At 34.3% G+C, this 18,977-nt stretch overlaps 1 protein-coding gene across 3 annotated transcripts in view; it reads left to right on the forward strand.

The window, feature by feature from the left end:
- The window catches only part of mboat2b (membrane bound O-acyltransferase domain containing 2b), a 261,127-nt gene that overhangs the window by 234,598 nt on the left and 7,552 nt on the right, over positions 1-18,977 (forward strand). For all 3 annotated transcript variants that reach the window (XM_028796886.2, XM_051924923.1, XM_051924924.1), the window contains exons 8-12: positions 3,290-3,482; positions 6,332-6,435; positions 6,531-6,595; positions 10,559-10,691; positions 11,651-11,802. In XM_028796886.2, the coding sequence (XP_028652719.1) occupies positions 3,290-3,482; positions 6,332-6,435; positions 6,531-6,595; positions 10,559-10,691; positions 11,651-11,802 (647 nt within the window). The remainder of the gene's footprint in view (positions 1-3,289; positions 3,483-6,331; positions 6,436-6,530; positions 6,596-10,558; positions 10,692-11,650; positions 11,803-18,977) is intronic.

Genomic DNA, 18,977 nt, shown 5'->3' on the forward strand with positions numbered 1-18,977 from the left:
TTGTTTTGTTTTTTACACATATCTCCTGGTTTTTACTTGAAAGTATGTCTACCAATTCGCTGTCCAAACAGGCAGACGTTAAAGTAGTAGTAGTAAAACAGTAATAAAAAACAGGCCAACAAAATGGTCAAAAAGAATTGTCAGAAAGAGGCTAAGAAACGGACAGTAATTGGTAAACTTGACTTTGGGACATAATAAAATAGAAATCATAAGCAAATGTTTATTAAACCAGGATATTTTCCTATAAGTCAGCGATGCTCTGATCAATTGGCCGCCAATCTAATTTGTCTGATGTTGTACTACAGATGACTATGGTAGTCATATGGAGATAGTAGTGCTCCTTTACCTGATGTATTATGGTAATTTAGGGAATTTATTTATTTTCAATTTTTTTTGGCCCCTAAACATTAAGCCAACCAGAATTTAACTTTGTTAATAAAAAATAAACAGGTAACACTTGGGGTCTGCAATTTTATATATAAAAATACCACTTTAATATAGAGCATAAAACTTTATGCTGGAACTTAACGTAAAAGTCAGTCAGTCAGTCCAGTCATTAAAAAAAATGTAAAAGATAAAAAAAAAAAATTGCAGTCATTATCAGAATTGGGCAGTTATTGTAAAAGGAAATAGGTGATTGGTATTGGCCCTAAAAAACCCTGACCAGAGCATCCCTACCAGAACTGTTTTAGCTTTTGATGAGTACCCTGTATGTTATGAAAAGAATACTACATCCAAGTATGATACTTTTTATGTTACTTACCCCATATACTTTGCAGTGGTGGCTGAGAAAACTTTTCAGTCTTCATGTTTTCATGCAGAATGGAAAGAAAGAATTTTATGGCATAACAGAACTCAGCAGTGACTAGTGCTGTACAATGGCAAACAAAATGAAACATTGCCTTGAAAAAAAAACAAAAATCTCACATCACTCATTTTGCATTATCCACAGAGGACAGAGAAATTGCAGCTGGGAGAGAAATGTTTTCAGTAAATTATTAACATTTACAGTTTGTTTTCCTTAGGAGTGACAGTCTGATCATGAATATTTAACTGTTTGCATATTCTTTGTCAGTTGGAATACAAATAAGTGAGGTGACTTGTTTAGGGTTTCACAAATAGTTATTGGTGAGGCTTGAATTGGAAGCCTTGTTTTTTTGGATTATAGTCCAATCCTTTACCCAATCAATTAATGGAGATTACCATGGTGACACAGACTAGTCCTTCTACAGTATGTGCTTTCTTAATTTATGTGGATTTTTCTTAATTCCTACTTTTATTTTCCTTTGCTTTCTCAAATACCTTACTCTCATGTGAATTGTAAGGGAAAAGTCATAAGAAATCATTTTAAATATATAGAACTTTGGTCCGATTACTCCATTTCTATTGGCACCCAGAGGGTTCTCTTTTAAATTAAAGCATTTATCATACTGGAACCTACATTTGCACAATTTAAAAGCTTCACTGTCAGAATGTAGCTTCCATGGCATATACAGTAGTTGCAATCATCTCACCCACTAATACACTTCCTGAGTATTTCCTGCTTGTAAATAATTTGTTTTTCTCCTCTCTCATATTTTTTGTTGTCTTATAGGTGCTTAATATTATTAAACTATAAAAAAAACTACAGCTCTGAGGCAACAACCTTATTTTTTATTCTACAAAGTAAGGGAAATGCTAATTTATCATTTTTTAATAGGATGTTGTTACCCAGGTTTTAAAAAAGTCAAATTTTCATCAATAGTCATATAGTAGGTGTGAAATGAACATGTTATCACATTGCCTTGAGATATAGCATAACATAAAAGTATACAGTATGAGGAAAAGAAAAATTAATTACAAGAAAAGGAGAAAATTTAATCATGTTCATGTGAGGAATGTGCTGGTGCTGTGTTGCTTACGCTTACCGTACAACAGTCACACGACACAGAGCATGAAAATAAGAAGGACAGCTTCAGATTGACAAGCATTCACATGTTAGCCATTGTCTAATCATCCAGAGTCCCCCTGTTTTTTTAGTTTACTTATTATGGGTTGTTTGACCTTACTATTTTTTTTTGGTTCAGAAATCTAGGCTTGTGCTTCATTCCTTTTTCTAGATCATCTGCATATTATTTTTGACATTACTTAGATTTACCCTTTTGGAGTTTATCACTTTTTCTTTTTACCTCTGCTTGCCCATTTATGACTTTCTGCATGCTTTTTTAGATTGTGCCATTTGGATAATATACTTGCTTATATAAAATTATTTTTACTTAAAGTAGCATGTCTGCTTCATTGTTGATGCACCCCAGCCTTCTGTCTAATGTCTGATAAATACTGTTAGTGGCTGTGTTTCCCTCCTCAGTTAATGGTGTTATGTGCACTCCCACCTTTGCAAGTGCATCAGGCTGGCATGCATCTGATAGTCTGGCACATTTTAAACAGGAGCTTTCAATCCATTACAGAGCATGTTCATGTACCCATACTGACACATAGGGGACCTGTCTAGGTTTAACAAGGGATTTATTACACCTCCTTAAAATTTCTAAGCAAAATCTGAATAAAATTTCACCCAGACAAAGGGAGTGCATGCAGATTTGCCTGTTTCAATATTGGTTACATAACAAAGCCTCAGAGAGAAAATTGATTCATTCACATCTGATCATCACAAAATGTTATCCACCAACTATCCACCTGGCAGTCCTAATTCATGATTTTAGTATAAGCACCGATTTTGACATCTGTTTTCTTACTGAAATGTGGTTCAGATATATAGCATCCATTCTGAGGAGTCTTTCGTTTTGCTATAAATCATTTACTAGATCATTTTAAACTTCAATTAAGAATTCCACATATCATGAAAGAAAGAATGAGTCAAAAGTGTCTTTAAGCTCAGAAAAACTAGGAGTTCTTATTGTGGGTGGTAACTGATGCCATTTACAAGGCTTGAACTTCAGTTCTGCTAAACCCACCCAAAATGTAAGTGTAATCTTTGACACTGATTTCAACTATCGTCATAACTTTACCACTGTCCTCTTCCATGATTACAGCAGAAATACTTCCTTTAACATATGCAAGTTAGTTTGACTGTATTTGCCATAGAGCAATGTCAGTGTGGGTGTGCCCTGCAGTGGGCCAGTACCCCTTCCGTGATCCCAAATTTGATCAAGGGGATAAGGAGTGTATGTATGTATTAATGTATCCATGTGTATATTTTTCTCTTTAGGAGGAAATGAAGAATAATATGAATTGCTATAACTTTCAGAAGTTATCTTTTAATTGTTTTTTATACCTCTTTCTATTTCAGGCAGATGTGATACACAAGTTGTCAGTCTGTGCAGTTTCTCTACTGGTTTACCTCACTGTCTCGAAATATTTTTCAGTGGAACACACTATTGATGACCACTTCATTTCATCAACACCATGTTATATCCAAGTTATCTATTTGTATATCGCTATGCTGGCCACTAGACCCAAATACTATTTTGCATGGACTCTTGGTAAGTGCTGGATTAAAACATAGTAAAAACAAGTTGCCAGTGCATAACTTTGTCTAAAAGTAAGTTTGTGTTATTTCTTTCACATTAGACATTATCTAAATACAGCTGATCTGCACCCCAAATATGAATAAGATGCTAATGTTATAAAACCTTTGAACTATAGGTTAAACTTCTTTAATCTTTTTTTTTTGTGTGTGTATTGACTGGTGTCCTATCCAGAGCTGTTTATTGCTTTGCACATAGAACTGTTAGGATAGCCTCTGGCACCTTGGTCCCTGAATCAATTACGTGAGTTTGACAATGTGTGCGTGTTTTAATATTATCCTTAATGCCATGGATTATACGTGATAAATGGAATCGACATCAACTATTAATTATTTTATAACTTTTCTGTCAGCTAAACACAGAAATAATGTTTCTTACTAGTTCTTGACATGCAGGACAGTGAAAATCATTGGGCATCGGTCAGAAGAGACACATTTAAAAGATTTTGATGTGTAAATAATTAGTGTAGGTAGAAGACTTGAGCAGTCAAACATATCTGGTGAAGCATCTCTATTGAGACAGACATACAGTAACAGGCTTAAAGTGAAGTGAAGATTTCCATGCTGCATGTTTAAGGTTTGACCTTTTTATGGCAGGTAGATAGTACTGAAGTTCATTTGTTTTCTAAATTGCTAAATATGTGAAGTTATTTAGTGTGACAGTATTTTCAGATACAGCATGCTTTTAATATGGGTACAAGTTTGATTTGTGGAACATATGTTGTAAGCATTTGCCTAGGGAGAGGAATCAATGTGAAAACAATTCTTTTAATGGTAACTAATAATGCATCATTGTGTTCTTCAAAACAAAAGCTGGTACCAAAAATTAATTTTCTCATACTGTACATTTTTTACATTTAAAGTAGATGTATAGAAATTAGAGATGTGGGTCTTGTGCATAATGAAGTAAGATTTAGAAAGTGTTAATTTTATTAAGCAGTGTGTGATGTTTAGATTTTTAACAAATGTTTAGTAATTAAGTTAGGCAGATTTTTAGATTACAGTAGTTTATTTGCTGCTTGCTGTCTTGGTGTTGCTGGGTTTAGTTGTTTGTTTGTGAAACATGGTTCAAAAGTAATCATTCTTCTTTAAAACAAAATTATGAGTGGTGTTTCAAGCATTTCACAAATTTCTTTCTGTTTTTGAAGAGTTGCTTTCACTAATTTTCAATTCACAAACAACTCTGTTTGCTGATGCCACTTAATTTTTGTCACATTCATTTACCTCTTCAAGATAAAGACACAAGAATGTTTGTTCCATGTTTATCTACAAGCTTAGTCAATTCACTGAAAATAAACTGTATTTTTGAATTATGGAAAGCAGATATCATATGGTGAGAATGATACGGTTATAACAAACATACTAGAACTCAACAACCAGGCTACCCTAAAGATTTTTTTGAAAGGACACACTTAAGGTTCTTTGGAATTATCTGCTATACTGAACAGGCTGCAAACTTATTTATGAAAGTCATTAACATGATTGTTTCCTGCCATCATATCATTGCTTATGATTTAGTAAAATAGGCACTCTATTCATATTGATTCTTTCCATGAGTATACTTTCAGTTCTGTAGCAGCAGCTAAATAAAAGAACTGCAAAAAGGAGTGATACACAAGCAATCATCTGGTGACTAACAGACACAGAATGTAGCTTTGTATGGGAACACTGTTCTAGCCAAGACTGGATTACAGTTTTCTGGAAAATATTGGCTTAAGTCTTAATTTGGTGCTAGGATTGAACTCTTGAGCTTGGCCACATATAGCACAGCACAGTAGGTATAATACCATGTTCAGGATATTCAGTTCTTTTATATTTTCCTTATGAATTGACTTACTGCACTTGCCTGAGCCTACACACAATTGCATGACCTCTTACGCACAGAAGTTCTGAATTTAGGCATCTATTCACTTTCAGTTTTTTGGCAGTGGTTTATTTCAGTCTTACTTTACAGGATTCAGTTTCATTGCTTTTATTTCTTTTGAATGAATCATATTGTTTAAATCTTAGTTTGACTTTTGTCACAGATGGAACAAAACATACTTAAATTATGACATTTGTTTTGTAAATGATTATTTTTTTTACCCTTTTTTGAGATTTGTGTGTTTGATTGTGGCTGACCTTGTATGCTTCAGAGAAAAACTACATATAAATTTATTTTCAGTATGTTCAGAAATATGCAAATCGATGCTGCAAAAACATGCAACAACCTAAAGTGACTGATTAACCACAAGCTAGTAGTTTACAACATTGGTTAATTTGAAAGGTTTTAATTCTTAACTACAGAAAAATTACTGTATATTGAATTATACTGTTGTATAAGTTAAGAAAGATGGAAAGTAAAAAATTTTAACAACTAAAATACAAAGTGATTTGTCACAAGAGAAACATATACAAGCAGATTGGCAGCATGGTAAGGACATGCCAGTCTGTGATGTCCTTCATTTTCCTTGGTAACTTCTTCATAAGATCAGAGACAGCTCATTTTAGTGAACATTATTTAACCTCTACACTGACCCTAGCAAAAATTCTCTGCAAAAGACAGTGCTGTTTCTGACAAAAATAAGTTTAATCCAAAATGATTGCGTAAATATTTTAATCTCAACACCTCCCCTGAAATTCTGGGTAGGCATAAAACATAATATTAAATTATACAGTACATACATCACTCGATTTAAGATGCCTCCCAGACAAAAAGTGACTTTTTATATAAACAGACTCAGTAAAAAGAATGTGCATTCATCTTATTTGTACTGTATCAGTCACAGGGTTTTATATTGAGTTTGCCTTTCCCTTTTTTAACAGCTGATGCAATCAACAATGCAGCAGGCTTTGGCTTTAATGGGTACAAGAAGGATGGAACGCCACGCTGGGACTTGGTATCAAACTTAAGAATAGCTGATATAGAGGTAATGCATTTTTTAGGATTACAACTTTAATGTATAATTTTTTGAAAGTAATAAACAGGATATTTCATTAACTAGTTGTTTTAATTCTTTTGCAGTTGTCTACAAGTTTTAAACTATTTCTGGATAACTGGAATATACAGACATCACTATGGCTGAAAAGGTATACAATTCGAATGGTTTGGAAATAGCTGGCATGCAAATTTGTTGTGCATATGCGGTGCCCTTAACAATTAAGTAAATCTACAAAATATGTGAATAACGATCACAGAATGAAAACAAAAATAAATTAAATGATTCCCTGCATTCCTTGCAATATTCATCTCTTATTTCTCAACCTTTGCTTTAAGATTCCTCACTTACTTTCCATTCAAGTCTTCCTTGAGTCTAAAAGCACCGACGCTCCCTCCGTCTACTTGATTTCATCCCATTATTTTTAAGGGTGGCTTGAAGTTAATGTATGTATGTATATACAGTAGTATCTTATAAAAGTATTCTGTCTATATAGTTTCAAACATTACTGAATACTAAATAATAAGTTACATATTGTTTTCTTTAGTTTTTATAATATTTCAGGCCTCACATGTTTAAGAAAAATAATTGTCTATAATTGAAATAAGCTGTTTCCTTAGGTATTCTGAAATGAACACAATAATATTTGCTTGAGCTACCTTTTCCTTCCATAACAGCTTTAAGTAATAAAATAATAATAACAGATTTTATTTATATAGCACCTTTCTGCACCTTTCCTTTGCTCAAGTATTTTGTGGTAGGAGTCTACGAGCTTTGTATGTTGGTTGGGTGTGATTTCAACTCACACAGATTCGCAGATTTACCTACTATAATGACACTTTTGGACTACCATTTCTAAAATGTGCCATACATTCTCCTTGGATTTGTGGTGTTTGATTTGTATGGGCTTGTCAAGCATTGACTTACTCCAGTCTTGCTTTGGTGAATTGCTCTACTGAAAGATTAATATGCTCTCAAGCTTCGGTTATTTTAGCACACTGTACAATGCAGTATTCTTCAGAACTAGTTTCCGTCCATTCTTCCTTTAGCTTCGGTAATCAGAATGACTTCTGAACAAAAACAGGTGCTAGCTCATAGATTCACAATTAATGTCACAGACATTACAGCTTCTCAAATATCCTCCACTTGACTATGTTACAGACTTAAAGGATAATGTGTCACATACTGCAGCTCATAAAATATACAAGTACTTCAGTATTGTTTTTAACCATGGCGTAGGTGTGATACAGTAAAAATTTGGTAACTTTTTGCATAACATTTTTTTATGATCTCACTGCTCACAGGTGATATAACTCCATGTTTATGTCCTTTGTGCCACATGTCAGTTTCAAATAAAATTAAACACTCACTGGAAGTGAGAGCAACTCTGCCATCTTACATCTGATTCTATAGACGATTTTTGTTTCCCAGGCACAGAAAGACATTGGTGCTGTAACCCTAAATCAGTATCAAAAGGTTGAAGACAGAGCCAGGAAGGCAGGGTGTGACTGTTGATAGTGGTGCAACATTGTGATATTTTGTAATGTAATAACATGGTCTTCATTTTGCATTTACACAAATTACTACAGTCTGCACATGACAGGTGAAACCTGAGACAGGCTTCTCAATATCACTAAATATGCACCATCAGCATGAGCACTAAAGGGTACATACAAAGAGAAAAAAAGGAAAAATTCATTGTCATCATTTGTGGGCAGCTGTCAATGTTTTTTTGCTTTAATGAGATGCAGGATTGTTGCATTTATTGTGTGATTTTTAAAGTAAAATGTATGAGGCATTGTATACAACATTGTGATGTCAAAATATTTTACATTTGAAGAAGCTGGATTATTCATTTTTCCATAGAAAATTCATATATAGCATTATGCATTGATAAAGTTCTCATATACAGTATGTAGATTTTCCTGTAATGAAAATGAAATGCAATCACATCACACTAGGACATATAGTTAAATTTACATTTTTGGCTGATGCCTTTATCCAATGTGCCTAATAGAATTTGAGACACAATTGGTTACATTTCTTTGGTATTTCCAGTTGGAGCTGAGGCTGGTAAAGTGACTTGCTTTTGGGTCACACAGTATCAGTAGTGGGATATAAAGATTTGAACCCACAGCCTCAGAGTTTGAAGTCCAAAGCCTTACCCACTACAGGGAAGGAAAATAAGATTGAAACTTTGTCATCAGACAAATGCAGCAAAAGTGTCAGGTGAAGGCAAAGAAGATGCGTTGTTAATTTGTAGACCTTCCTAGTGAGGTGGGCATAGAGAAAGGTAGGTGTGGATAAATGGCTAGTGACTGGTGATGCAACTTATTGAGGAAGCACAAACAGTGGCCAGGACAGCAGATGAGGATAGTAAAAGTTTGAAGGTGAAGGTGGGGCTGCACCAGGATTTGCTCTGAGTCAATTGCTTTTGTGATAGTGATAGAGGTGTCAACCAGAGAAGTGTGTGAAGGATTTTCACAGGAGCTGTCTTACTCTGATTGTCTAATGTTAAGGTCAAGAAGTGAAGCTAAACTGAAGAAGATACTTAAATGGAAAACAATTTTAGAAGAAAAGGAAAGACCAACGTGATGATTTGAGGAGATGGAGCAGGAGTAATGAAGGAAATGGATGTGTGGCCATGTGGTGTGTAGTGGAGGCGTTGGAAGAATCAAAAGTGGGTCCAAAAATATCACTGCTGTGAAAGGTAGTCTGTAGCCGATGAGTGCAACATTATGTTATAAAGGAAACACAAATGAAGGGACGTTCCACTACTTAGGTAACATGTTGGTGCATAGATAAAATTTTAGGAGCTGACCTCTATTCTGACTTCTAAAGCAGTATTTTGAATTGAAGAGAAAGGTTTATGAAAGCTTTATAATGAGTAGTAAGCTCTGTAGGAATGATACACAATAGATGAAAACAGAATATGAAACAAAACTGGAAAGAACTAAGATTAGAAAGATAATGTGTGAGAGTCAAGAGGTAAAGAGGTGCAGCAAATTGGAGGTAGAATGTAACAGATTTGAGGGAAGACTTAGCCGTCCTGGGGTAACTTGGGCAAGGAATGTTAAACTAGTCATGATGATGGTGTTGAACTGAAAGTGCATTATATTGCATTTTTCATTATTCCTAAAATACGGTACTGTATTTCTTGAAAGTTGTTTTTGGTTTTACAATGTGCCACGTTGGTTAATGGTGTTGTTTCACACTATAAGGTAAGGTAACTTTCCCACCTTACTCATTGCCACTTGGAGCATTTTTTTCCCTGTCCGCATGTTTTTTTTTTTTGGCAATTACTGTACTTTGGTTTCCTCTCATAGTGAAAAATATGTTTTATAATTTGGTTGATTGGATGGATGACTGTAAATCCTGATTTCAGTGAGTTAGACTAACATCCTCCCAGTGTTGGTTACTAATTTTAAGCTGCTTAAAAGCATTTGCTCAGGGTTCTTGGGTTCCAAAAATGATATTCATTTAAAATATCTTAAAATAGGTTAAATGACTTTTCAGCCTTCCACAAATGCATCACATTAAATTTCTTAAATACACACAAATATAGGAAATAGAGATGGATACTTTGGCGACTTAAACTCTTGAGGGCCCTACTTAGTAATACTGGATTGTGACACTCCTTATGATAGATGTGGCCCTACATTTATATTATGTTCTTTTGTGTCCTGCAGTTGTTTCTTAGCTGATCCATTCATCCAAATCAACTTTCATGTAACAAGTTATTGGACACAAATGTGATATAAAATCTACATGCAATAAATTATTGTTATTCTCTGGTTAATCTGGTCTGTAAGTGATAGTTAATGGAGTGTACCTGTGATTAAATAAATGTATTTACACACCCATTGCAAAAAGTAGAAGAAATTACAGAGTGAATTTGACAGTAGGTGAAGGATAAAGAAATAAGAAGGCTCAATAGTTTAAAAGGCAGCATTAGGATATTAGAATTAGATGGGTGGATGTGTGGGTGAATGGATGGAAGGGTGTTTGGGTAGGTACTGCTTTTTGAGGCTTGTAAGTGCATGTATACTATTTAAGAAGTGAAGGCATTGGAGAGATGGCAGTGTCTAATTCTTTGCTTTTTTCTGCTTTACAGAGTGTGTTATGAGAGATGTTCGTACAACCCCACAGCTGCAACATTCTTGCTTTCAGCGATTTGGCATGGTGTTTATCCAGGATATTACCTAACTTTTTTAACAGGCATATTTATGACAATGGCAGCACGTACAGTAAGTAATAAGAATATATAAAACAGCGTTTAATTTTAGGTCATTGGACTATGGTTTCTTGGGATGTGGAAAATACATCATCAGGAGGTGGGCTTTTCTGGGGCAGAACTGGAAGTAATGTCTTCTCGGGCGGAAGCAGAAGTGACATCATGGGAGACAGATGGAATTTCCCGCATTTGGTCTGCCACTTCATGGTCTAACTGGGAATGATCTTCTTTTGAACCCTTTAGCTGCCTCCCATGTGCATGTGTGTAACAGGGTCTACTACATTAATTGATAACATTCAATTATACTCTTAACTATCTATCTATCTATCCATCCATCCATCCATTTATCCATCCATCCATCCATCCCAGGTGCTGCCAGAATAGACTTTGGCATCCTGTGTCTCAGAGCTGTTTTAGAACAGACATATTGAGGTTTCACTGGTAATATTTAAGAAAAATATAAAAAATTGTGGCCTGTTGTAAATATATATTCTAAATATTTTATAAAACCTTAACGTTTTCTGCACTGGGGTGTGAGGTATCTAAGTAGTTATTTATATAAAGTCAGTTTTCTTGGCTTTGTGATGTGTTCAGTAATTTTCACATTTATTAGTGCTCAGTACATGTGAAAGAGTGTTACTTTATTTGCCGTTAGACAGAAGTCAAAATACTTTTACCATACTTAATTTCAGTTTCCTGTAAATGCAAGGAGTCTCTGAACCAGTATGACAAGTTAACCTTAACCTACTTCTATTTTAACAGGAAATCAATACAAAGGCCACAGAATATTGAATGTTCTTTGTGATGTGGATACTTTTAAACCAGGGTCATTGTAATATAGATTAGATGAAAAGAAAGACAACAGAGGTGGTCTAAAATCCATCATAAGGTTATATCATTTTGGTAGATGTAGTAGCTATCTGAATAAACCCAAGCTATCAGAATGTAAACCTGCTCTTTTTTTTCTTCTAGATAAGAAACAATGTGAGACACTATTTTCTTGGCTCTACCACACACAAATTAATTTATGATATATTAACGTGGGCAGCAACTCAAATAGCCATTTGTTACACAGTAGTGCCATTTGTATTGTTGTCTGTGGCACCATCTCTGAAGTTTTACAGGTAAATATTTAAATTTTTTCTCCTTTTTGGAAGAATTATATCTCAAATTATGTATTTCTACAGCAACCATCTCTGCTCAAATATTTGCTTTTCTTTACTTATGATGAACTTGTAATTGTCTTACATGTAATAGATTAAGTGTGCATGTATTAGCCATTTTCCATCTATAGTCTAATGCAGTATACTACTTTACTTTGCTATGGATTACTTGGTCAACAGTTTTCACCTTGTGAATGAGCAGCCTCCTGTTCTAGAGGTGATAGAATACGACAGCAGAATATCTCATAAATCTGAATAAGCAAAAACATATTTTAGCAGGCTAGCAAATTAATATTGCTAGTATATGATTGGAATGAGGGATAATATGGGATTTTGTTATTTAATTGAAAATGTTATTTGTGACAGCCATTTGAAAAATGAATCTAAGAGAGACACAGTTTTGAATACTGAGATAGTTGAGTAGAAGAATTGACTCTTTAATTATTTGCAAAAATAGTAAATAGCCCCAAGTCCATCTACAGTGAGTTAAAGCAGAATGGCAGAAAACCAAGTGTGAGAATGCAAGAAGCAGTAGTTAATAAATGGGCTGCAGGCAGAAAGAGGAATGAAAAAGTCAGTATTTTCATTGACTGTCATTACTTTTTTGATTTATGGACACTTCAAAGTGTCACATAAAAAAAACTATACATGTGTGGACTGAAATGTTTTCTGCATATAAATGCCATTCTCTTATATGAGTATGGTTATTTGCCAGTTTTTCCATCTAAATAGCAAATACTCAAATATATTATTTAAAAAATTATAAATCATAGTCTGCATATTTAAAACCAAAAGGTGCATCTCTTTAAATGTATAAATTACAGTTTGGTGGTTCTTTATGTTTTGTTAGCACTGTTAATTTTGCCATTGAACAATTCATAAATTTCATATTGGCTCAAATAAATTACCTGTGCATCATTATTCATTATCTCCATTTAAAGTCCTGTTTGATCACTTGTTAAATATGAACACGGGGCCTGTTAATGCTGCATCATGTGACTAAATTGAAAATCTGTCTTTTCAGTGCACACACATTCAGTACATGGAACAGACTGCTCTGCAACCATTTATTTAAAGAGCTCATTGTAGAAAATGTGAAAGAGAAAAAATAACATTTGGTCAAGTAGTTTATTAAAAATGTTAAAACGAGCACCCAGTAAAATGATCCAGTTGAATATCAGCTGTGGAAAATAGGTTCATATGTGACAGTCACAAAAAATACCTAATGAGTAAGATTACTGTGATGAAAGATTTAAAACATTATTATAAAACATTTATATTAATACTGCAGTATCAATCCTTTTCTCAAAGAACTGCTTCAAAATATGCAATATATTAAATAAATTAATTGGGTATGGTACCATTTAATTTAATGCTCCCCACAGTAGTGTGCACCACTTGTTTGTTGCTTTTTAAAAAGTATTTATCTATAAGGTGAATTTTAATAAGAACATTTTGTACCGCCAAGTGCCAGAATAGACCTTTTGCTCTTTACATGACTCTTTTAGATGGCTCTCCAATCTTGTAAGGATTGTCCACCATTGCCACATTGCTGCAACTTTGCAGGCCTGATGTACAGTATTTATAAGCTTCCCTGCTACATGTGTTGGAATGTCATCTCTTTCTATGGATACTGTCTGATGTAACTAGTTAGCGGCCTACATAACCCACCCTTTGAAGTCTCTGTCCTCCGCAATGAAATTCAACTTTCTTGAAACGGTGCACGACTCTTGAAAACATTGAGGTGGTCTTTGTTTCTGCAGTGATCATATGGCTGGTGACAAAATCACATCAGCATGGGTCTTGAGTACTTTGGTGTTAGGTGGCACAGCAGGGTGGAGAAGCATTACTTGAGCTGCAGTAGTAGCAGTCTTTCATCTGTCTTCTCCCCTGTCATGACAATGCAAATAGTACTAAAGATTCCAGATCTCAGTCAAGACTCTTCCAGCAACTCTTCAGAAGAACGAAGCAGGTCCACTGCTGTGCCTGTGGCACTTGGTGCTTTGCTAAATCAGATGTTAGGTCTTCTTTTCATCCCACTCCCGACACCAGTGTAGTGCTGACCCCAACATGGATTTTCTGCTGTTTACATGGCTGTTTTTGGTTGCTTGCTGTGCTTAAAAGGGCCGCTCACTGTTGGTGCACTAGATGGAATTCTGTAAGTGACTTTGAAGGCTCATCCCAGGCTAATGTAACTTGTTAGCGCCATTGCAATATTATTCTTAATGAGCTGTGTCGGATGTCAGCTTGAATTGGATCAGTTTTCTTTAGTTTTCTCAGAACCATTAAAATACAACATATCCAGAAGTTAGAGTCATAAAAGAATTTAAATTGCAGTTTGTTAGTAAGTATCAAAGGATGCTTAATACATAGTAATTTCTCCATCTTACATTAGCTGGGAGAATGAATTAATTAGGTTAAACTTTGAATGTGGATGGAGGTGCATGTTCACTGGTAGTAATTGTGCATTGAAAGACGTTCCTAAAGGCATCCTTGAAGACATCGAATAAGAAAGGTTTGTGTAGACTAGGCCACAAGGTTTAATCTCATGTGGGGCTGTGAAATTATGGAAGTAAGTGAAACAGAGATTAGCAGAGAGATCAGAGATAAAGCTAAAGTGCAGAATTTCACCGAATGAAAGAATTGTAAATGCAAAGTTGGCAAAAAGCAATATAGGTCAATGTACTATAGCTTGGGCATTTGGTGTGAAAGGCCAGACAGTGACTAGATGAAGTTATGTACAATTGTATGAAAAACAGAGAAAACAATTCTTTGAGGTAGAAGCCAAATATTCAATGTAGAAAAGTATTTTAATCCAGTTTTATAGCACAAGTGCCCTTTACCATTTTTACAAATAAAAGTCCCTTCTCCTTATTTATATATAACAAATAGCACTTATCTACCACTAGATGGCAACAAAATACGTGAACAAGATCAAATGTAACATGGCTTAATTATTCGAAATTCATAATGGCTGCACTTTCTGCTTCTCAATAAATCTGTTAGACAGGCAATAAAAGCAATAGATACAAAGACTTACAGTATGTGAATTATAAAATGGCAAAAAGTAGCATAATAAAAGAAAGCAATTATCTAAGTATTCATTAAATACTACTGAAAATTTCTAGTCTTTAGTAACATTTGAGTCTTTTAGACATACTGTATATGGATCATCATTTAGAATTCACTTGTTTGCATTACAACCATACATAATATATAATTTCTGTTCACTGATTGTATAAGATGGATGGTTTAATTTATTCATTATCTAGTATAATTTATTTGTGTTTGTCTTTGTTCTTTCTGTTCTTTATATTTCATATTTAAAAATGATTTAAAGTACATTTAGGCACATCATGATGGTGCAATGGTTTGTTATGCTGCCTCATGGTTCCTTGAAACTGTGTCAAGTCCCCAGCTGGATTCAAATCTATTTGAAACTTGTATGTACAACACATATCCTCAAGGGATTTCTTTGAGGCACTCAGGCACCCTTACACTTGTAAAGATGTGCATGTTACTGAGCTACTGATGGGAGCTCCAGGGTTGTGTTATTGCCTTAATCCTTGAGCTTTTGGGATAGTTTATGGTTCCAAACAATCCTGAATTGGACTAAGCGAGTTAAAAAGTGGATGGATAAGTTCATTTAGTATTCTGAGAGAGGAAAATTCAGGTTTTAAGAAATGAACATTTTTTAGTCACTAAAGTAATAATGATTTAAATTATATCTATAAGAAAGAAGCCAAATGCAATTCCACCGTCGCTGTCAGACTTGTGAACTTTGCCAGTCATATTCATTGATGTCATACATAAATGTCGTAATGACAAAGAGTTTTTAGATTTTATACTTTACTTCCTTACTGCCATTAGCATGAAAAGATACATTGGCAGAAACCATGAACTTCGGAAATTAAACATTATACAGAAAACAAACTACCCAGGTTAGCATTTGGATCAATTTATGAATCCCATCTGTTTTATGAACTTCGTTTTTAATTACATGGACAAGAAAAGCCACAGCATATTCCAGCAGCTTCAGGCACAAGACCAGAAGCAACCCTGGACAGATGCACATGCGTCTCATGACATTTTCACTTTTCCACTGACGCTTTAGAGTAGCCTGTTAAGATAACATATGCATCTTTGAGAGGTGAAAAGAAATTTAAAAACCCAGTAAAAACATAGACTTGGATAGAACATATATACATGAGTGCTAAAGTCCAATTTAAGAATCTTCCCCCATAAAAAATCTAAATATCAAAAACATCCATCTTAGTGCTACAAATGCCACAAAGCCCTGATTTTATATCCCATGTGAAAACTGGGGCACTGTCAGAACACATTATGGTGTTAGTATTGTAACGTGATCTAGAGATTCCAAATTATGCATTAAGTTACCTGCCATAGTTGTGTAAAGTTTCATCGTCATTTACAGATCTGTGGAAAACACATCATTGTGTTCATAAGAGTTACTTATGAACACATTGATATCATCACTTTTTTGTGGTTCCCCCTATTATTGGTCCTCTAGACCCAAAACATCTTTCATTATTAGGCCATTTTAGGACCATATTTTTGCAGAAAATTACACCCTTATGATAAAGACTAACCTAAAAGGTGTTTTAAGCAAACAAAACAGGTTACAAAATGACATGGAAATATGTTTAGACTTTAAACATTTACTTTGAAGCACACATATTATTTGATGCAGCTATTCTTGTTTATTATGTACTTGTACCTCATGAAGTAAATCATTACATTTGTTTTGAACACCAGGCTAATTCATATTTATTTTTATTTGAAATCAAATATTTGTCGTAACAATTTGTTGCATACTATAATTTATAAGACTGTGCATATTTTAAACGAGGTATAGTTAAATAGAATATTAAATAACATGCAGTATGGATACAGAAATATACAAACATCAAGACTTCTTAAACTATGTTCTTGTGTGTCTAAATATAAAAAGATAAAGGGTAAAATATGAATATGTTATGACAAGGTTAGTTAGTAATTGAAAAGAGAAAATCAAAGATTCCTGTTTACACAGCTTTCATTAAAGATAAGTCTCTGGAGCATTGTAGGGAAAAGTAGGCTCAAAATGTCCAAATTATTTTTAAAACTAGCATAATAATAGGCTATACATTTTGCATATAAGAGTTATTAGGAAAATCAATTCTGTAATTGAAATAAAAAAAATGTTAAATACAAAAAAGTAATGAACATAAGCTGCATTGAATTATTTAAGGTCAGTGTGTCATCTTCAACATTTTAGTTCCAATTTTCCTGGTGAGATTCATGGTGGCAACACATTGAGCTGGGCAGAATAGTCCTTCCAGACCCCAGCATGTTCCTCCATCCTGACCTGGAGAATTCCAAGATTCTCCTAAGCCAGTTGAGACACATAATCTCTCCAGTGTATACTGGGTCTGCCTTGTACCCCTTCAGAAGGAGGGACCTGGAAGCATCCTAACTATATCCCAAACCACCTCAATTGGGCTTCTTTTGATTTTGAGAAGCAGAGGTTCTACACAGCAGTACGCTCATATACATATGTATCCCAACAACCTGTAATAGAAGCTTCATTTTGGCCAATAGTGCTCAACATCTCATTCTTGTATTAATTGTAACATATTCAGAGCACAAAGAGTGCTAACATTCCCAAAGCCTTAAAACAAAAAAACTCATGGTTCTTGAAATTTGTTATTGCTTGTTCAGCTAGTGCTGCCTGCTCTGTATGTTATCCATAATAAAAGTTAACTTTTGTGCCAAACCTGAGTAACATTTTATCTCACTTACTTAGACAGCTGAAATTATGTTTTAGTAGAGCTTGAAGGGGTTAGTGGTCTTCTTTGATTAGTGCTGTAAGAATATGTGTTTACATGTATAGATTAAATTATGTCATATCTTTTTTGAACTGATGTGTATCATTCACCATTACTATCACAGTAGCTGTCCATTCACACATTTTATTAAAAATGATAAAGCCAGCAGTGCCACCTTGTGTATGCTCAAAAAAAATGGAAAATACAAACTTTACATGAGAGGTGGACATTGCTAGTCTTGGATGATTATAGGCTTTTGTTCCATTCAATTTGTTAAATTTAATGACGATCAATGTTAATTTTATAATCATTTGATCAGATGGCCCACTCTGGCTCTTGCTATGTCAGAAATTAATAATAATGAGAAATCCTTAAAGATGCTTACTGCTGTCACGATAAGGAGATAAAAATATACTTCGCAGTATCTGGATGTTCTCTTAAGCCTGTGTTATTAATTATTCTTCCAAATGTAATCGTGAAGTGTACAGCATTTTTAACATTTTTTTAACTTTAACCATTTAATAAAAGATTAAATGCATAAATAAGGTTTTGAGAGCCTAGTTAGCATTCAATTTATTAGGTGTGTAAATATCTGAACTTTATTAACACCATCACAACAGTGAGAAACTCCTGCAGCAGCCTTGTACAAATCATATGACAGGGAGTGTGGCCTAGTAGTTAAGGCTTTGGTCTTCAGACCCTGAAGTTGTGGGTTCAGGTCTCACTACTGACACTGTGTGACCTTGAGCAAATCATTTCACTTGCCTGTGCTTCAATTAGAAAAACAAAAGAAATATAACCGATTGTATCTCAGATGTTGTAAGTTGCCTTTAATAAAGAAGTCAGTCAGATGAGTCAATGTAAATTAAAAGGCCCCCTCTCCAAAGTGCATAGTTTCACTCGGTGCATATCTAAAAAATAAGTGAGGCTAATAACCAGAACTCAAGACTTTTAAAGTGTGCAGTACAAGTACTTGGATTGTTTAGTGTGTGAAGCACAAATGCAGTCTTTAGCATGGCAACTGACAGAATTTTGAGTATATTTGTGAATTATAAAACAAATAAATTTCTCATGATTCCTTTTACATGTTCTTTTTCACTTCTCAGATGACACCTTTCCTCCTTTTCCGACAATGAAAAATAATCCAAATTAAACTTAGCCCATCTTAGCACATATTAACCAATAACAGACCATCACTTTTTGCAAATATGTACAGTACATACTGGTCATGATAAGAAGTCTTTTGTGTTAAAAAACACCACCAGTATTACTATCTATATAAACATAAAGCATGGTTAGGATTATAGC

The sequence above is a fragment of the Erpetoichthys calabaricus genome, chromosome 3, assembly GCF_900747795.2.
Source record: "Erpetoichthys calabaricus chromosome 3, fErpCal1.3, whole genome shotgun sequence".
Lineage (NCBI taxonomy): Eukaryota > Metazoa > Chordata > Cladistia > Polypteriformes > Polypteridae > Erpetoichthys > Erpetoichthys calabaricus.